The 21,934-nt window shown below is 40.9% G+C and overlaps 1 protein-coding gene across 1 annotated transcript in view; it reads left to right on the forward strand.

Annotated features, from left to right (window-relative positions):
• The window catches only part of CDHR5 (cadherin related family member 5), a 50,935-nt gene that overhangs the window by 10,857 nt on the left and 18,144 nt on the right, over positions 1 to 21,934 (forward strand). The window contains exons 3-8 of the mRNA XM_089653511.1: positions 4,713 to 4,883; positions 10,486 to 10,576; positions 14,993 to 15,090; positions 17,249 to 17,455; positions 19,192 to 19,308; positions 19,819 to 19,885. Coding sequence (XP_089509637.1) covers positions 4,713 to 4,883; positions 10,486 to 10,576; positions 14,993 to 15,090; positions 17,249 to 17,455; positions 19,192 to 19,308; positions 19,819 to 19,885 — 751 coding nt within the window. The remainder of the gene's footprint in view (positions 1 to 4,712; positions 4,884 to 10,485; positions 10,577 to 14,992; positions 15,091 to 17,248; positions 17,456 to 19,191; positions 19,309 to 19,818; positions 19,886 to 21,934) is intronic.

Below are 21,934 nucleotides of genomic sequence, written 5' to 3' on the forward strand. Positions count from 1 at the left end.
GCAGTCACAAATGTAAACATTTCTACTGTTTACATTGGAGAGCCCATCCATTTTTTCTGACAATGGAGGAAGGGGCAAGAGAAAAATAAAAAACATTAACCAGGGCTACAGAGTTGTTTTGGGGATATTTAAAGTGCCAGTGACCTCCAATGATAGGGGAGGGGGGTTAAAATGCCACTGAACACCAATGTTTATGGATTGTCATGGAGTGCTTTAAATGCTACTGATAGCCAATGATTGTGGGATTGTTTGGTGTGGCTTGGGGTTTATTCATGACATCTAGTTATGCACACAATGAAATCTCAGTGCAATGCAATTCTATCCTCCAGGGAACTGTTTTCCACTAATAATAGAGGGCTTGCAGTGGGTGACTTTTAATAACTACGTGTATGTTAAACACCTCAAGAGGAGGATATTTCTTCAGTTCCAAAAAATTGTGGCAAAAAATAAGATTCCCTTGGGGTATCAACTTTTCAAAAATGGGTCTTTTTAATAGTGTAACGCCCTGCCATTTGTATTTGATATGTTTTATAGCAGAAAGTGAAACTTTTTTTTATTTTTCGTTTTTTACTTTATATTGTAAAAAATAAAAAAAAAAGTGGTTATTAAAAACATGGTATAAACCGCCAGTGCACCCTAACAATGCAAAATCAGACATTTAATGATGCAATACATTTCTTTACTGCACTGGGGTGCCATTCACAATGAGGCAAATGTTACAATTTGTAGATAATTATTTTGGTAATGTACACCAATTGGATTTTACATATAACTTCTGGCTCTGTGTGTAAGTATAGGCATATTACAAAATCTCCAAGAAAAGAAACCTCAAGGTCTCAAGAACGGTAGTCCGGGAATCCCCAATCAAACACCTATATGCATACCGAACTGAAGAAATTGGTTATGGATTCAATCAGGACTTATGGGGGTTTTTTTAATATATACTTATTCATAGTGTACTGGCATAGATATGCTGGCTGATGGTAAAAAAGTCAATGAACAGCTTCTTTCATGAAAAAACATCTTAAAAACGTACAAAACAAAGCACCACACATCCCATGCTAAACCCCTAAAGTTGGGGAATATAGAGTGGACCATATATTGAAATATGAATCATTCCATAGTAACTATATCAGCTCCATATTGCAGGGTAGAACCAATGAAGCCCCCATTGTAAGAGACAATCCATGAATTGTAGTAATGCGCCTTTCAAAAGGAACATGCATGGTAGATGAAAAATATATGTAACATAAACATGCAGTCCAGAGGAGGAACTTGATGCTATATTAACCTCCCTCATGCACTATACAGATGACTCAGTGGGGTTTATTTACTAAAGCTGGAGAGTCCAAAATCAGACTCCCTTCTGCATAGAAACCAATCAGCTTCCAGGTTTCATTGCCAAAGTTTCATTGAACAAGCTGAGGTTAGAAGCTGATTGGTTTCTATGCAGAAGGGAGTCTGATTTTGGACTCTCCAGCTTTAGTAAATAAACCCCAGTGCGTCTTGTAATAAATGATTATAGAGCCCAAATGGAAGACAATGACTGATTGTAGTCCAGAGGAGGAAACAGGTTAGGCTTAGATATAATGTGGTATGAATTGCTGCACATCTTCACCCCCCTCTAGCACTCAGAGGGGATAGGGGTGACGTCCCAGGGAGGATTTGAATGGAAAAGACCTCTCTCATACATGAACAGAGTTAGACTTCCAATGGCAATGGTGTAGAAAAGTGAAGGAGCAGTCCTTTGGATATAAAATGGTATACGTCTTCACCCCCCTCTAGCACCCAAAGGGATGGGGGTGCCCTCCCAGAGAGGATTTGAATGAACAAGGCCTCCCTCATTCATAGACCAAATAAATCTTCCAATAGCAACTGTGTGAATGCATGAAAAGAGCAGTCCCTAGGAACAGATTAGAGCATTGTTCCCTTTAGGCAAATACAGTTCATAATGCAGGAGCTGATACCAATGCAGATAGATACTTATCAGACTGAGGCATAGGTCATCATTGGTGGATTTGGAGGTGTGGAGACACCTTTCCTGACCGGTTTTGCTGGTGTAAACCAGCCGCTTCAGAGGTAGGCTTCAAAATCGTTTACGAAACCGGTCATGAAAGGCGTCTCCACACCCCCAGATCCACCAATGTGGTATGCAAGTATAGGCATATAAGGGACACAAAAATGGCCCCAGTCACAGTCCAAAAAAAAAATAAAGTAAAGCACAAAATAGGCATCTGAAATACAGGTATAAAAGGTTAGGATAGAGCTATGCTAGCAGTAGGCCCTGGAACAAATATACAGTATATGCAAGTATTTTGCCAGATTTTGCATTTACTGTCTTTTTTAGTTGGTAAATGCTCATTATCAAGAACAGTAAAGCTAGTTGCATCAGTACAAAAAAGACAGACTAACATTGTGTAAAATCTTCAATAAATTTTGTATTAGGAATTTACCTTATAGTCCCAAAGTTATTTGGTATAAGCTCATGAATCATAAAATCCATTCATATGGTAGTAATCAGACCCATAGGTACAAATGTCCAACTGTCGAACCCATACAGCAGATTGTATTTGCTGCATCAATAGTGTATAACGGCTTACACGTTTCAAAGGTGTACTCTCCACTGAGTATGAGTGCCGCTTGAATGAGTTTTATGACACACATGCTTATGACAAGTACCTTTGGGAGTAATGTCTTCCTCTCCAAATCAGAGAATGGGGCAGGGCCAAGTGAGCGAATCCCTGTGGTCAGTGTGCAGAGAGGAAGCCACTTGGCACAGGATCTGGAAGATTGTGGTTACCACTGTAGTAACGCCAACTACTAAGCAACTGTCAACTTCTCCAGCAGGTCCTTCAGTTATGGGATATGATTACTTACGTTGGTCCAAGGTGGACCAACGTAACCAAGGTGGACCAACGTAAGTATGTAATAAAGATTATACCTGAAATTCAGCTTTAATACAAATGTATGTACACAATGCAGGTTCACTTTCTCTCTTAGTTTTGCTCAAGGTTTCCCCAGTCTGGAGGGAGCAGCAAGGTCATGAATTTAAAGTGATTCTAAACCCACACATATGCCCAGTGAGTAGAGGTGATACACAGGGATGAAATAAATATTCCTACATAAGTTGTACCTGTTTACCAACATCCGCTTTCCCCTACAGCCATTCAAAGTGTGAGGTGAGGAAGGGGGCCATGTCATTATTTTTTCACCTTTAAGGCCTTTACTGGCTAGCCAAGCAGTGGCGTATGCATACGATGGAGCATTGTCCTGCATAATTATCATGGACTTCTTTAAATATGTAGACTTTTTTCTCTACCACTGCTTGAGGAAAGTGTCTTCTAAAAACTGGCAGTAGGTTTGGGAGTTGATTGTGAGTCCATCTTCAGCCCGAAAAGGTCCAACTAGCTCATCCTTAGTAATACCAGCCCATACCAGTACCTTACCTCCACCTTGCTGGCGTCTGAGGCAAAGTAGAGATCTGTGCCCGTTACTGATCCAGCCACAGGCCCATCCATCTGGTTCATCAAGAGTCACTCTCATCTCATCAGTCCTTAAAACCTTTGAAAAATCTGTCGTCAGATAATTTTTGGCCCAGTCTTGACATTTCAACTTATGTGTCTTGTTCAACGGCGGTCAGGTTTCAGCTTTCCTTACCTTGGCCATGTCTCTGAGCATTGAATGCCTTGTACTTCTGGGCACTCCAGGTAGATTGCAGTTCTGGAATATGACAGCACTGGAGGATGATGGGTTCCTGGTAGCTTCATGTTTGATACTTCTCAAATCTGTGCAATTAATTTGCATTTTTTTTTCTCAACATGTTTCTTGTGACCCTGTTGACTATTTGCTACAAAACATTTAATGGTTCTGTGACCACGCCCCAATATCTTAGGTAAAAAGGTTCCTAATAATTATGCACACCTTGATATAGGGTGTTGATCTCCTTGGGCCATACCCTCCCTCATTACACAAATACACATCACCTGATATGCTTCAAGTTTATACAGCTTGGAGTTGGACAATTTACATACAAATGATGATTTGGTCAAAATATTCACTTGCCTGATAATTGTGCACACAGTGTATAGAGAGATAAGTTTTGTTTATATGTCATGTCTGAGGTTTACAACCACTTTGATCTTGGGTTCAGTAATTTCTGAGAACTATTGAGCAGTCTCTGGACTAAAGTAACCCAACCAAGTTGGTATCCCTCTAACACTTGAGTGCTGATGGTTGTGTTCTCGCTTTAGTTTGATCGCACTGAACTTGTTTCTGCAGATGCCCATAAGGGGGCTTTGGTGAAGCATGGGGGGCTAAGGCACAAATCTCACGTCCAATACTTTTAAAGTCCAACTGGCATTCCATTAACTCTTCTGATTTTATCGCAGCTGCTGGCTTTGTGTGTCTGTCAGTCAAGAGATTTCAAGAAGACTATAGGGAATTTTTATACACAGACCAGAGTGCTGTCAGTAGATGATTCAGTAGTGACATGGCAATGATCATCATCGAAAATGATTGCTAAAGCAAGTAAAATTTTCACCTCCCACTGTCCTTACCCAGTTGCTGCACCTGTATGCATGCATGTACTGACTATCAGTAAATAAAAATGTAATAATATCAGTACTAATATAAGTGCATTGTATTTTCACATGCCAAACTAAACTGCAAACAATGAAAACTCACAGCTCTTAACATTGAATCTACCATTTCAGGATACGCTGAACCCTGGAGATATCCCTAGCCACACAGCTATGGCCAGCATAGTGATTACCATCACTGACGCAGATGATAAACCACCTTTCTTTATGCCATGCACAGCGATCTCAACAAAAATATGTCTCAATTATGGATACTCGGGCAACGTGATCAGGACTGAACAAGCAGTGAGTGTTAGAACTGATGACACAGTGATTTTATGTCTTTATAGGAAGCGGGACTGCTACAGAAGCTCAGGTGACTTTTGTCTTGGGATATTCAATACCGAAGGAGCCACCATTATAATTGAGTTATCCTGTTTATTAAGATAGTAATGTGATGAGAAGCCATGCCAGTTGGTTACAGTAAATCCTAAGCCCCTCTGTAAGTGAAATCTGTGCGTCTTTCCATCAGTTTTTCTGCATATATGGTGTGAACTAAATGTTCAACTGAAATAGCAGGAGGGGGGAGGAGTCAGGGAAAACGTTACTTATTCTTTGAGGCCCAGTTCACTCCATACGTGCTGAAATACTGATGGAAACTGATGCACAGATTTCACTTGCAGAGACATCAATTTACATCAGTTTTCATATGCGCTTCAATTAGTCTTTTACATGTTGCAGATTCCTGTGCAGAAAAAATCTGCTCATGATACTAGTGTTGTGGTGTGAACAGGGCACATAGAAAGAGTGCAGAAAAACCGATGTCTCCGCACCATGGTGTGAATGAGCCCTAAGGTAAAGGTCTGCTTTAACTGAACAAGCTGAAGATGGAAGCTGATTGGTTGCCATGCACAGCTGCTCCAGATTCTTTCTCCTCCCGTTTTAATACATTCTCCAAAGTGTGTATCATATACAGTAAATTCCATTTTTTGTTTTTTTCATAAAACACTGTTTTTAAATTTTTTCTTTCACAGTCAGCATCTCAGTGCTGATTTCCTCCATCTTCCTTCAGCCACTTCCTATCTACATTTATGTACTCCAGGAATGACTGCATGGCATTTCTCGTTGGAGGTTTAGTATAGTGATAAAGGGGTACAGTGTGTGTCTGTGCAGCCACTTATAGTCCCTACCAAGGTGACAAATGACAGGATGACAATGATCTAAGATACAGTCAGGTCCATAAATATTGGGACATCGACACAATTCTAACATTTTTGGCTCTATACACCACCACAATGGATTTGAAATGAAACGAACAAGATGTGCTTTAACTGCAGACTGTCAGCTTTAATTTGAGGGTATTTACATCCAAATCAGGTGAACGGTGTAGGAATTACAACAGTTTGCATATGTGCCTCCCACTTGTTAGGGGACCAAAAGTAATGGGACAATTGGCTTCTCAGCTGTTCCATGGCCAGGTGTGTGTTATTCCCTCATTATCCCAATTACAATGAGCAGATAAAAGGTCCAGAGTTCATTTCAAGTGTGCTATTTGCATTTGGAATCTGTTGCTGTCAACTCTCAAGATGAGATCCAAAGAGCTGTCACTATCAGTGAAGCAAGCCATCACTAGGCTGAAAAAAACAAAACAAACCCATCAGAGAGATAGCAAAAACATTAGTCGTGGCCAAAACAACTGTTTGGAACATTCTTAAAAAGAAGGAACGCACCGGTGAGCTCAGAAACACCAAAAGAATTGGAAGACCACGAAAAACAACTGTGGTGGATGACTGAAGAATTCTTTCCCTGGTGAAGAAAACACCCTTCACAACAGTTGGTCAGATCAAGAACACTCTCCAGGAGGTAGGTGTATGTGTGTCAAAGTCAACAATCAAGAGAAGACTTAACCAGAGTGAATACAGAGGGTTCACCACAAGATATAAACCATTGGTGAGCCTCAAAAACAGGAAGGCCAGATTAGAGTTTGCCAAACGACATCTAAAAAAGCCTTCACAGTTCTGGAACAACATCCTATGGATAGATGAGACCAAGATCAACTTGTACCAGAGTGATGGGAAGAGAAGAGTATGGAGAAGGAAAGGAACTGCTCATGATCCTAAGCATACCACCTCATCAGTGAAGCATGGTGGTGGTAGTGTCATGGCGTGGGCATGTATGGCTGCCAATGGAACTGGTTCTCTTGTATTTATTGATGATGTGACTGCTGACAAAAGCAGCAGGATGAATTCTGAAGTGTTTCGGGCAATATTATCTGCTCATATTCAGCCAAATGCTTCAGAACTCATTGGACGCCGCTTCAGAGTGCAGATGGACAATGACCCAAAGCATACTGCAAAAGCAACCAAAGAGTTTTTTAAGGGAAAGAAGTGGAATGTTATGCAATGGCCAAGTCAATCACCTGACCTGAATCCAATTGAGCATGCATTTCACTTGCTGAAGACAAAACTGAAGGGAAAATGCCCCAAGAACAAGCAGGAACTGAAGACAGTTGCAGTAGAGGCCTGGCAGAGCATCACCAGGGATGAAACCCAGCGTCTGGTGATGTCTATGCGTTCCAGACTTCAGGCTCTAATTGACTGCAAAGGATTTGCAACCAAGTATTAAAAAGTGAAAGTTTGATTTATGATTATTATTCTGTCCCATTACTTTTGGTTCCTTAACAAGTGGGAAGCACATATGCAAACTGTTGTAATTCCTACACCGTTCACCTGATTTGGATGTAAATACCCTCAAATTAAAGCTGACAGTCTGCAGTTAAAGCACATCTTGTTCGTTTCATTTCAAATCCATTGTAGTAGTGTATAGAGCCAAAAATGTTAGAATTGTGTCGATGTCCCAATATTTATGGACCTGACTGTATAACTTATGCCTTGCACTAGACTTTAGTGGTCGGGTTTAGATCTATGCCACTGGATGGGGAAATTGTTAGATTTTCCATCACTAACCCAACTAAATGAACAAGAAAAAATTAAATGTGTATGGCTAGTTTAAATCACAAATGTATTTCCGCTTAGATTTTGCTTCAGCCCATATCTGCTTCACAAGTTGAGTCATTCTGAACTTATTTTATCTGTTGTGATTATATTTCAGTGGCCTTAATCAATCAGTTGGCTTCTTTTATTTTTAGAGCTCTAATGGTGTGTGAAACAGATTTCCAAGCTGTACTCATCAATGGTGACCATTACAAGAATGTTTCATTCTGGCTGTTGAAGGTTTCATTCAAATTAACATTTTGGAAAATAGCACTAGCATTAAGTCTCATCTTGCTGCAGCAGGAAGGGTGAGACTCCTGGATGGGGTTGGCTAGAACAAGGATTTCTCATGACTGAGCTCCTAAAGAGAATACAGTTAGGCCATTGACCAGTAGGACCTATCACTTTTAGATGGAGCCTAACAAAAGGATTAAAATCACTCATAGACTGTATGTACCCTGTTGTACTGGTAGTTTCATGTAATAGTTATCTTTGCTGTGAAGCTAATAACAGAGAAATATTGAATGCATTATTATGTACTTAAGTTCCTTGATAAGAGTAGATATTCTTTTTAACTGTGTGTCATTTAATGTACTTTAGACTCCCCTTCTATAGTTAATCAGTCTTCTTGGGGACATTAGTCATTGTGCTATAAAAGTTCACAGCTTTGGTGTCAGGCATGGTATATCAGGCATGTCTGGTTAAACTTTAATTCATATTTATCTCTGTCTGACGTCTGTCAGATTAAATGCCAAAGGATGAACTGCAATATGAAATGGAATCTCTGCTACAAATAATATTTCATAGAAAAGGTCTGAGTACGAATGTATGCTGGTTAGCTATTTTCTACTTTGAAAATAAAACATAAAAAGATAATGTAAAAAGATATCAAGCCAAAAACTTTTTTCTAGTTTTGGATAGAGTGTGGGAGGATTAGAACTCATGATGGGTTTTTACAGCTTTGCAGGGCTTCATTAGAGAAACTGACCCTCATTTTCTGTTCTTCTAATAACATTTTACCAGACATTGTTTCCAGGTTTCTTTGTGAACTACAGAACAGATCCCCCTTATGTAATGAAGATGTGGAGAGGGAGAGATGTTCTGTATTCATTTAACACTTCCTATCCTCTCCTCCCGGGAATGCTCCTAGTGTGATGACCTCACACTTGTAGCTCTGCCTTTTGCGTTACGTCTAGGGTTGCCACCCCATCCCTTTAAAACTGAACACATATTAACATGTGGGGTGATCAAAGGGTTAACTGTGTGCTGTGTGCTATTTCACTAGGGGCTGTGTCTGTGTGCTTCACTGTAAGCACACTGCTTTGCATGGCTGTGCTATGCACAGCCATGCACAGCAGTGTGCACGAGTGAACAGGGGGGAGACTGTTTTGTTTGCAAACAGTTCTCCCCACCATAGGAGATGCTTGGCAATCACCGGGTGCCCACGAGTAATCGCCATTGACAGTCGAATGGCGGTGCGGGGAGGGTAAGCCACTACCCGGAAATTCAAAATCATGCATATATATATGATTTTGCGCACCTGTGCTGCCCTGTAGCAGTACTTCTGGACATGAAGCAGTTAACCCCTTCCTGCCCAGTGCCATTAGTACAGTGTCAGTGCTTTTTATTAGCACTGATCATAGTATTGATGTCACTGGGGATGTCAGTGACATCAAGTCAGTTCCCCCCAGAGTCAGAATGCCCGCTGTAGTCCTGCTATAAGTTGCTGATCGCCGCCATTACTAGTAAAAAAAACCAAAAAAACAAATCCAGTATATATACCGCCATTTGTAAACTCTATAACTTTCACGCAAACCAATTAATTTACACGTATTGGGATTTTTTTTAGCAAAGATATGTAGCAGAATACATTTTGGTCTAAATTTATGACAAAATTGGATTTTTACATTTTTTTTACTGGACATGTTTAATAGCAAAAGGTAAAAAATATTGTTTTTTTCTCCAAATTGTTGGCCTTTTTTTTCATAGCGCAAAAAATAAAACACATGCGATAAAATACCATCAAAAGAAAGCTCTAGTCGTGGGGAAAAAAGGACATAAATTTCACTTGGGTACAGCATTGCACGACTACGCAATTATCAGTAAAGTAATGCAGCACCGTAACGCACAAAATGGCCTGTTCAGGAAAGGGGGTAAATCCTCTGGAGGGCAAGTGGTGAATTACACAGGTGGTAATTAAACTCGCTTGATGCCTTATCTGCAATAAATTAGCCTCAAAACCTGTGTAATTAATGTGTTCGGTTTTAAAAGGATAAGGTGGCAACCCTAGTTACATCCTGAGTACGTCTTTAAAGTGTGGAGCAGGGATCAGTTCGTCTATGATGCACTATTTTAGTGATCTATTATACATGTGTGCTCCAGTATTACTTATGTACATTTGCAGTCACTATTGATAATATGATATTGTTTGTTTACATTTTTATTACTTTATGTTTTGTAGTGCATTGTACGAATTCATTTGTTTGGATGTAGGGATTGTGTATTTAGGAGTGTTGCACTATATTTCTTGGTTTGCCATTATGGAGTAAATTACTATTAGTGTGTAACTACTCTTAGGTATTAGGGTTTAAGAAAGAAATTTTGTTTGCTGTGCAGGAATTGGGGAATCATTTATATTTTTGAAGGGTTATTACAGAAAATGCAGCTCCCCATTTGCACAATTTGTGGGCTGGCAACCTGCGATGGCAGAACTGCTACATCTTTCTTTTATTGTCATGACCAAAAAACAAGAAAAAAATCAAATCCCAACCCCCTTTTGTAGTACAATGATATTTGGGTGTTATAGGGACACACAAGTTGTACTCATCCATGGAACTATGGACAGAACTGTGTTGGTGAAATTAAAAGCTGTAGCTAGCAGTAGTGCTAGTAATTGTGTTGTATGTTTATTTTAGACAGGACCTCTGACCCTGTTGCCAGGACCTTTATATGCGGTAGATGGGGATTGGGGAATTGGCGCTTCTGTTGAATATACCATCCTCAGTGGTAAGCACAAAATGTCTAATGTTTATCTTCTATGACTGCCGCAAAAATAGATTATAAATGGATTTTCCACTTATCCAGCAATTTTTCTTCTCTCAATACCAAAAGTAGTACTAAATAGCTTTTCTACTCTAAATCCTCATTTACACTTTTAGTTGGGGGGCAGGAAAAACGCATGGAGGGGGACGTACATACACCATGACGCTTCACTCACTGTGCAGCAAAAATCAAGCCAACTGACAATTGAATAGGGGTGCCCTGCAACCACATGCAATCATTTAGACATGCGGTTAGGGGGGCAAAAATCCATAGTTGAGCCACGTTTTTGCCAAGTGCTCCCCCCACAAGGTGAAATAGGCAGTGGACAGGGGTGTTTACATGCCGTGGTCATGATGCTTTAACTGCTGCCTGTGGCAAAGTTTACATGACATGTAACGATCGGTGGGAGGCAAGCCTGCCAAATACTGCACACTCAATCAAATGGGGAAGTGCCACAGGCACCCCCCAACTTCATCTAATAGGTTACAACGCAGTTACAGCACATTTTTTACCAAAAATGGGGTTAAAACAGGCAATGAGGAGACATCAAATTGCTTCAACACCCTGTCAATAGCCTCTGAAGCGTGATCTGAACGCAGATTGGACTTCAAAGGAAAGGGAGCTTTAGATGCACTTGTAAATCTACCTTAACATGCATTGGTGCAGCTATAGCTTTAATGAGCATTTTGGACACATTACACAAGCATTCAAGTCTCATGAGCTGGCACTCCCCAAATGCCCTGTGAGATGTTTTCTTTCATTTTCTTACAACAGTGCATAGGCATGTTTTTCTCCCTTCCTGGCTTTGCTCTCTGCTCAAAAACATACATACTAAACAACGTACATATCTTCAGCAGTGAGTGATCAAGGCATTGCTCCTGAATGTCATGAAGAAGTGATGCATGATGATGAAAGCTGATGAATTTTCTCCCAGTATATTTTAGCGATCCTGTTGCTAGTGAATTCTTGCTTGCATCATGCTAGCATCAAGAGTGCACTAGCCTAGGAGATACCACTAACATTTTTGTTCTACAAGCACCGTTATATGACTACATACAATATCAAGGTAATGGACATAGGTGGAGAGGGGTGGGTACTTGAGAAGAACCTCTCCATCTTACTTTAAAGAAAATCATGAGGAATAATGTTCATTCATTCTAATGTAGCCCCCTCCCAGTTAGCTAGGGAGAGCTAGTTAATTATTTTTTTTAGCTAGAAAGGCTGAGTAGCAGCCTGGGTGATATTCAGAAGGGTCAAATTTGGGTCGGGGCTAAGAGACTCTGCAGAGCAGCTCCCTGATACTTCCCCCATGATCTAGAGACTGGTGAGGAGGGGCTGGTCTGCATACTTAAAGGATCCCAACCAATCCCCGAGCAGGAGGCTTGGCATGGGGTTGGGACAGCCTTTAAGTGTGTTTGAGCCTGCTCAGTAGCAGGTGAGTCAAGGTGGAAGATGGAGTGTGAGTAAGAGCTGTAGGAGCTTGAGTGGAGGCCCAGCGGGAAGAGGCCTACCTCCAGCAGGAAGCTTGAAAGGAGGATCACTGAGACCTTATCGGCCTTAAAAGTGAGGACCACCTCTAGAGCAAGGAAGGAGCCAGCCCAGCAGAAAGCCTGAAAGAGGCTACCAACCCACCAGCTCACAGGAAAAGGGCTGAGTGAGTATTCCTACAACCCCTGGGCCAGACAAGGGGAAGGAGCATTTGGGTGGGAAACCTGACTCACTCTATATCCATGACTGTTAAACTTTATTGTAGCAGCGACTGGATCCTGTTGCTCAGGGATTCCTCCAGATTGCTGGATAGAAGAGGATTTATCTGGGGTCTGTTGGTATACCAGGAGAGACTGCAGAGCTCTCCAAGAGGAAACCCTTATTGTGGACATGTACCTTGCTGTCAGGAAGTTGTCCTCTGTTTACAGTTCCTTTGGCATCTCATGCATCCCTCAACCCCATTCAAGTTGATTACCCCTAATAAAAAAAAAAAAGTTCAAGGACTGTTTTCTATCTCTGGAGCGCAAGTCTGCAAGAAAATGTATGTTGCTTGGCTGTGCAGGACCATAGGGGGATCTAAATACTCAGCAACTCCTAAGGGGGTAGGGCTACATAATAACCAGGGGCAGACTGACCATTTGGAAACTCGGGCACTACCCGAGGGCCCTGGGTCAGTAGGGGGCCCCATGAGATGCCCCTGGTGCCTTTTTCATAGGCTTTTTTGAGTTAGGGCAAGGACACAGGGGCCCCATGATCCCCTATTGCCCAGGGGCCCCATGAGTTGTCAGTCCACCCCTGATAATAACCTTCAATAACAGATAAGTGTCTCCATATATCAATTGCTACTCATCCTTACTGGTACAGTTAGATCACTTGGAATGTCTTTCTGTGCTGAGAAAAGGATCCACGTGCACATGCTTCATTGTAGTGTTTCTCATTGTTTCTTCAGCCATGGTACCCTTTAAAACTATTTCAGTCTCAAGGCACTCCACTCTAAAGTTAAGTTCACATTAATGCAGACAAATGCCCTGTTTAGCAGACGCACAAGGGTGTCATTAATTTCTAATGGCACCCCCACATATTCGAAAATGTGACACGTTTTCACGCACGCCAAACCACCTTGCAGGCTTGGAGTGGCACAAGTTTATAAAAGGGATCAGGGACTTTTTGCCCTGTGTTTCTGCAGGTAGGGAATACCATACAAATGAATGGGCTGCCCCACATGCAGCACACACTTGCACAGATGTGAACTAAGCCTTGGGCTCGGGTGAAGTTAGAGGCAGTAACCCCCCCCCCCCCCACTGCTCTCCCTCTAGCTGCAGAGGCAGCAGCCAAGGTTGTACACATGCTGCAGCCATGGCAGAAAGTTTACCTCCTGTTGTGTTTGGCGGGCACTACCAGTGAAGCAACTGTGTGCATTGCCAACATACTGCATATGGGGGTTAACAAGTGGTGAGGAGGCAACATATCACCTCTTCACCATCTGTGAAATGCCTCTCAAAAGAGATCTGGACATGGATCGCTTTTCAGAATAGTGGCAGTCCTTGCCACTATTGAAAATGATCCCTAAAAAGCAGTTCTGATCCTTCAGGATTAGGGGACAGGATAAAAAATAATGTACATACATACATACTGTACATGCACATACATAAATATGCATACACACACATATAAGTATAGCCTTGTTAAAAAACTGCAGTACTGTACTTGCACCTGCACTGCATGGTACTGCATTGTAAGGGGAGATGGAGAGGTCAGGACTTTCCCTGGAAGCTTAATCACAGACCCTCAACCAGGATGCTGCAGCACCCCTGACAAACACATATGGCACTCCAGCTAAGAGACTCTATTGTACAATAAAGGACCTACTGTATAGTCCTAAAAAAAAATGTCAAAATATATAGATAAGCCAGTGAGAAATTTCATAGTTTCAGTGTCTTGGTAGAAGTTAGAGGACTTCATGGGTAAGAAACTAGAGTCCTTCATAAAGACAATAGTGTTATCAGTTTTCAAACTTTTTAAGATGTGACATACACTCACCAGCCACTTTATTAGGTCCATCTGTTCAATTGCTTGGTAACACAAATTGCTAATCAGCCAATCACATGGCAGCAACTCAATGCATTTAGGCATCTAGATGTGATGAAGATGACTTGCTGAAGTTCAAACCAAGCATCAGGATGGGGAAGAAAGGGGATTTAAGTGACTCTGAACGTGGTATGGTAGTTGGTGCCAGACAGGCTGGTCTGAGAATTTCAAAAACTGCTGATCTGCTGGGATTTTCATGCACAACCATCTGTAGGGTTTACAGAGAATGGTCCAAAAAAAGAGCAAATATCCAGTGAGTGGCAGTTGTGTGGATGAAAATGCCTTGTTGTGGTCAGAGGTCAGAGGAGAATGGGCAGACTGGTTCAAGATGATAGAAAGGCAACAGTAACTCATGTCAATATGAACCAAAATCTCTGAGGAATGTTTCCAACACCTTGTTGAATCTATGCCATGAAGAATTAAGGCAGTTCTGTTAAGGCAAAAGGGAGTTCAACCCAATACTAGCAAGGTGTACCTAATAAAGTATCAGATTATGTTTAAAACCTAGACTCTAGTTTTGGGTTGATGGGGGAAGAGGTAAATATTTGTAAGTGTTTGTGTCTGTAATGCCACTGGAATTTTTCTTCAATTTTCGGTGACACCAAAAAATAAGAGGGAGGTGATGACTGTTGCCAAGTCGGAAAAAGCACAAACAGCAAAAAATACACTGTCAGTTGATTTCAGAGATTTTTTTATCCTGACAGAAAGTGATGGGAAATGTCTCAGCAAAAAATTATTAATGATTAACTTTCAATCTTGTCCGTCTATCAAATCTAATAGACCTTCCTTTTTTTTGTCCTTTAGGAAACAATGACAATGTGTTTAATGTGCACAAGACATCTGGAAATATAACAATGAACAAAGCAGTGGATACCTTAGGAAGTATTTTACTGCAGGTTATGGTACGTATTTATTTTTTGGAAAGGGTCAGAGACTTTTTTGAACGCAAAAAGACTTCAATGGAAACGGTGCAGAAAAGCATGTAGTGTGTTTTTGCTGTGTTTTAGCTTGCGCTTTTGATGCGTTTTGCATTTTAAATCTGCCTAGCAACAAGAAAAAAACTAATCAAAAATACGGTAAAAACACAGGCGCCAAAACTCAGCGTAAAACGCAATGCAGAAATGGATCAAACGCAAACTGCATAGGTGTGAACCTAGCCTTAAGCCTTGCAATCACATCTCCTTCCTTATAGCAAATACAAGGATACAGGTGCCATATCTTAGTAGCTCATAAACATTTTTTGTGTGTTAAAGACATGAAATAGGTGAGTAATGTGGGTTTCTGCAAATTAGCTGATTTGTAACCCCTAAATGGAAAAACGTTTGGAAGGCCATTCAGAGATACAGTATGTGTAGGTGTAGTGTTTAAAGCAGGTACCATGGTTTGGTGCCTTGCAGTGCCATTAATTTTGAATGGCATGCCAGTGCGCTATAACAACACACATCCAATATACTCACTGTGATCCATGCCACGACAAAATGGTACGTCTGATTTTCAGTGTTTGTGGTGCATTGGCAACCTTTCAAATGAATGGGCTGTTTTAAGCGCATAGGTCTGAATGGGCAAAGCACAGGTTTATGTTAATCTTGGTGCATATAGCCCAATGTTCCACAATGCATCCTGTTGACCACATAGGGTAAAGGAGGTCAGTTTCATAGTGCAAAGGTTGTTATGATCCTTCGTTGACAGTGAAGAGTTGAAGTGTGCGGTGTTAGCAGTTAGAGTGGCACTCTCCACAGCCATTGTTTCTGATGGTCAGTATACTGAACCTTGTATTGTAAAAGTGCCTGTGATGTCACAGGTGTCTGAAGCTGGCCATACAAGGCTGTTTTTTTTTTTTTTCGTTCAGAAAACAAAAACAGAACCAATTCCCCCATTCTCCCTGCTGCAATTTCATAAACTGACAGCGAGGAGACTCCCATGCTCTCAGAATACAGAGATCAGTGATGCAGCCATTGGCTTTTATCTGACAACGCTGTTGAACAGAAGTCGGTCGGTAGATTGATGTCCATTCAGCTGCGGTGCCCACACATGGATCGACACTGGCTGAATTTTGATCCTTGTATGGCCACCTTTAGGCAATCAACATGCTTTGAGAGTCCCAGCACTCTTTTATCAAGATTGAGACATTTGGGGGGGGGGGGTTATTTACTAAAGTTGTAGAGTGCAAAATCTGGTGCAGCTCTGCATAGAAACCAGTCAACTTCCAGGTTTTATTGCCAAAGGTTAAAGGTTAACTTCACCTTTCACAACGTTACATGTTACACCCATATTCAGGGTGTAACATGTTATGCACGGACCAGTCCCCACACCTCCCAATCCCTCGTTTTGACAGCTAGTGGGGGATCTTCTCCTCCCACTAGCTGTCACAATTTAAAAAAGACTTGGCCATGCGGGGCTCCAACAGCCTGCCCTTATCACTCATTCACAGTGTTCTGTGAATAAGAAAACTACAAGCCGCAGCAGGCCTTGTGACTGTCAGCTTGTAGTTCTCAATGAACTACCACGGCGTTGTGAGCGCCATGGTAGTTCATTGAGTCTTCCTGTCAGAAAGTATTGGCTTCTCCATATGATATATGCAGGAGCAGATACAGTGACAGGTCTGTTGGAGACCTGCATGGCATCAGCGATCTGCTGATTGCTGGTGCAATGCTTTTCAGGCTCCCAAAACAAAAAAATAATAAATGCACATTTCTTTACCAGCAAAAAATGTGCATTTATTATTTTTTGCTGAAAGGTGAATGGATTCTTTAATTGAACAAACTGAAGTTAGAAACTGATTGGCTACCATGCGCAGCTGCACCAGATTCTGAGTGCAGCAGTTTTAGTAAATCTACCTATTGGAGACCTAATTTGGCCACTACTTTCACAGTTGCAGTTAAGACTACTGAGAATAAAAAAAAATTAATTACGTGAGGTTCATCAATGGTCATTATGGCAGCCCTCTAGGACTAGAAAATCAAATTCTGAGGATTTTTACGTATTTCATTTCACTTTTGATGCCAGAAACATTTTGATGCTTTCCTGTTTCTATTTTGACATTGTTTTTTCTCTCCCTAGGCTTATCAAACTGATGATCAGACAAAATATTCTACAACCTCAATTGTAATTGAAGTAAAGGAAAAAAACAATTTCCCACCGATATTTGAAAAGCCTGTTTACTATGGAATGATCCCTTCCGATTCTGCTATTGGAACTTTTGTTTTGGATTTAAATGACCCAATTAGACCACTTGCAGTGTTTGCAGCTGATGATGATTTCCCAGATGTAAGTATCGGTAATTTATATTACAACTTCTAGATGGATAAGGAAAAAATATATTGTGACATAGATTATTATTATTTGAGAGAAGCAGGTTACATAGGGAGGTAGAAACAGATTTAAGTACGTTGGCCAAATTAGACAATTTTTATTAGGTTATCTCATGTCTTATGTTTTGAATTGAATAAATCATTTACTCTATGCTTTAGCACTCTTTCCATGCAGTTCTGGGACTTGGGTTTGATTCCCACTGTGATTTCACAATTTCCTCTAGTTTTTTTGTTTCTTCCTAGTCCAAAAATATAGTTAGGTTAATTGACTTCCTCCCGAACTAGCCCCACTATGATATGAATGTGGTAGGATAGTTCAATAGGAAATCCTTTGAGGGAATGGTTCTTGATTAGACAACCTGTAGCTGATCTTCCCAATTCCCCATTACAGACTTTGCACACTAAGGGGTTGATTTACAGGTGAAACTCGAAAAATTAGAATATCGTGCAAAAGTTCATTTATTTCAGTAATGCAACTTAAAAGGTGAAACTAATATATGAGATAGACTCATTACACGCAAAGCAAGATAGTTCAAGACGTGATTTGTCATAATTGTGATGATTATGGCTTACAGCTCATGAAAACCCCAAATCCGCAATCTCAGAAAATTAGAATATTGTGAAAAGGTGCAATTTTGTAGGCTCAAAGTGTCCCACTCTAGTCAGCTAATTAATCCATAACACCTGCAAAGGGTTCTTGAGCCTTTAAATGGTCTCTCAGTCTGGTTCAGTAGGAATCACAATCATGGGGCAAGACTGCTGACCTGACAGTTGTGTAGAAAACCATCACTGACACCCTCCATAAGGACTGCCATTTGCCTTTTAACACCAGAATTGGCAGGTCTGCCACTGGCGCCCTGTGCTTTTCACAGATGAGAGCAGGTTGAAAGATGTGAAAGGGTCTTCAGAAGCCGTGGAGAACGATATGCTGACTGTAAGGTCGTTCAGCATAACCGTTTCGGTAGTGGGTCAGTAATGGTCTGGGGAGCCATATCCATGGAGGGATGCACAGACCTCTACAGGCTAGACAATGACACCCTGACTGCCATTAGGTATGGGGATGAAATCCATGGACCCATTGTCAGACTCTATGCTGGTGCAGTGGGTCCTGGGTTCCTCCTGGTGCACAACAATGCCTGGCCTCATGTCCCTCTGAGATATCATGTTTCGGGCTATCTGACACCGCCAGGTTGCACCTCAGACTGTCCAGGAGCTTAGTGATGCCCTGGTCCAGATTTGTGAGGAAATACCCCAGAACACCATCCATCATCTTATTAGGAGCACGCCCTGACATTGTGAGGCAAGCATACAAACTACTGAGTACGATTTTGAGATGCTGCAATCAAATTTCAGCAAAATGGACTTTATCATTTCTTCACTGATTTTCAGGGTGTCTTGAATTCAGTTCTCTGTAGGTTGATAATTTTCATTTCCATCAAACAATGGGGCATCCTTACATTCCTAAGACATTACCCAGTCCATATCAGTATAGATATCCAGCATGAGATTTTTCCACATTGAGATCTGATGTGTTTTCAAAGTGTTCCTTTAGCTTTTTTGAGCAGTGTATTTTATAGATGGCTGTATGAAATGATAGCAATTGACAAATTTTTTCATGTCCATATCAATCCAGTGATAACTTTTCACACTAAACAAAATGCTAAAAAAAACATTTTTTTGTTAATACTGCAGAAACAGAACCCATCTTTGGTATATATGATCGATAACAGCATTGCTTTCAGAATTCTACGCGATGGCTACATTATGACTGATGTTAAAATCACTATTCCAGGCACTATTGTATTACAAGTAAGTTCTTTTTTCTGGACATGATTACGGTGATGATGTTTAATAAATGTCAATGCTTCTGTTTAAAAAGTATAGCTATAAACAATCTGCAACTATATCGGTTGGCACTATCATTAATGTTTTAATTTTAGGAGCTGCCTCCATAAAGAATTCCAGTGTGACTTTCTTAGTTGCTGTGGGTGCTGTTTACAGAAGAACAGGATAACACATATGCTAATAGCTAGAAAACCATAAACATATTACAGGTCACAACAGAATATTAAACTGGGCTCAAGAAATCAGCTTAGATATCTGAATGAGATAACAAAAATCTTGCATTTCTAGTTGAGTTGCTGGTTGGTTGCTCAATTTACAAAGTTTTAACACAGGCCATGTGACTATAATTATCAAATGTTATTGCACTCAACTAAAAATATTTATCACTTTTTGAAAATAAATATCCATACCCTGCTGCTTCATGAATTATCAAGGAATTTGATTTGTCATAACAGTATCCCTTCTTTACCACAGGTGTCTGCAACTGACAGTTCAACAAATGAGAAGGCCTCAACCTTGGTCTCAGTGGAAGTTATTGCAGGTGAGGTCTTCTTATTGAACATTAGTCTCTTCACTATTAATAATTTAAAAAGTTTTTATACTAATATGATTCTTCATCATAAAAACATATGTTAAAGCAATAGAAATAAAAATAAAAATAAATTAACTTGTGAGCCACTGAGGTATACTTGAAAAATATGAGTATTAGGTCGCTGGTTAATATGCCCACTCTCATATGATGTGCGTTTATCGACAAAATATTTAAATAATTACCGCGCTCTAATACCATCAAAAAGTGCAATCAAAAAGTGCAAAGTGCTTATGGGACACTATAGCGGGGGGAGTGGGGGGTGTTGTGTGAAAGGGACAGAGGACACTGCTTTGGTGGGGGGCAGAGGACACTACAGTGGGTGGTGTAAAGGGAACAGAGGACACTGCTATGCGGGGAGGGGGGAGGACACAACAGTGGGGGTGTAAAGGGGACAGAGGACACTGCTTTGGGGGGAGGGTAGAGGACATTACAGTGGGGGGGGGGCATGAAAGGGACAGAGTTCGCTGTTTTTGGGGGGGAACGGGACATTGCTATGGAGCAGCACAGGACACTACAGTGGGGGAAGGAGGTTGTGATGTGAAGGGGACAGAGGACACTGCTATGGGGGGCAGAGGACACTAAAGTTGGGGGGCTGATGTGAAGGGGGAGAAAGGACACTACTTTGGGGGGCACGGGACACTATAATAGGGGGAGGAGCAGAGGATACTATGGGGGGTAATGTGAAGGAAGGCAGAGGACACAGCTTAGGAGGGGGCACTGCTATGGGGGTTTTTAAAGGCAGACAGAGGACACTACAATGGCAGTAATGTCAAGGGGGCAGAGGACACTGCTTTGGGGGGGCAAAGGACACTAATGTGTGGGGGGGCAGAGGACACTACAATGGGGGGGTGATGTGAAGGGGGCACGGCACTGCTATGTGAAGGCAGAGGGGCAGAGGACACTACTGTGGGGGGGGGTGAGGAGGGAGCACAGAACACTATGCTGTGTCTTTTATTGGGAGTTTGACATTTATTTTTTTTTACCCCTCCTCTTCCCTCGGGGATTTCCTCCATGTTGTCCAGGTAGATCTCAACCTCTAAAAGGTTGCCTGCCCCTGGCCTAGAAGTATCAGGATTAATGTAGGAGCATTATTTAGGATAATGCCAAGCAAGTAAACAATTTTAGTTTAGGGTCATCTATTTATAAGTGTACATACATTATCATGGTTTTTTATAAGTGAATATTTTGTAAATGATATTGGCTTGTGTTCTCTAATAACAATTTAATGTAATTTAAAGATAATTCTAATAACTATTTGTGTTAAGGGTATTGTGGTACATACAATACAATTGTGCTACTATCTTTTGATTTGCTGGTGTGAAGGTTCTACTTCCAGATAACAAATGTAAGAAACCATACAACAAGATTGCATACATAAAACAAATCCTGCTCATCTGATCCCAGATGAAAATTTAGTTGCCTGATTAAAACACAGGCTACTTAAGTTCAAAAGCTTGTGGGTGTTGATTTTTAAAGGATTTGAGAATGTTTACTATCCAAACTGAATGGTCATCATAGTGGCAATTTTTTTAGTGTTGGTGCACCAGGGAACCTCTGCTAAAAACTAATATATCTACAGCTCACAGTACATCAGCATGACTACTGAGTTGTAGGTGCACAGCAACAAGTTATACAGTAGATCACACAAAAAACATTCACCGCCACTGAGAGAGGCATCATTATAAGTAAAATCCAAAAGCCTAGACAGGCAATTGGAATAAGCACTACACCTCTACCATTGGAACACCACTACAAGGGTACAGGCACAACTACAACTTCAGCTCCGGATACTGGTACAAGCAACTACCACCAATAGCGCATATGTATAGGATGAAAACCACAACAATAAAAGGGACACTATCACCAAAATAGGAAAACAAAACAAAAACTTCATATTTAACATCACATTTGCTCATATTAAAAGTCAGTAACTACAAGTACTCTAACTGCTGAATTTAAAAAAAAAAACATACTTACCAACCAAATAAATCCTGCACT

This window comes from Staurois parvus, unplaced genomic scaffold (assembly GCF_062004578.1).
Source record: "Staurois parvus isolate SC_StPar_1 unplaced genomic scaffold, SC_StPar_1.0 ptg000715l, whole genome shotgun sequence".
Taxonomy (NCBI): domain Eukaryota; kingdom Metazoa; phylum Chordata; class Amphibia; order Anura; family Ranidae; genus Staurois; species Staurois parvus.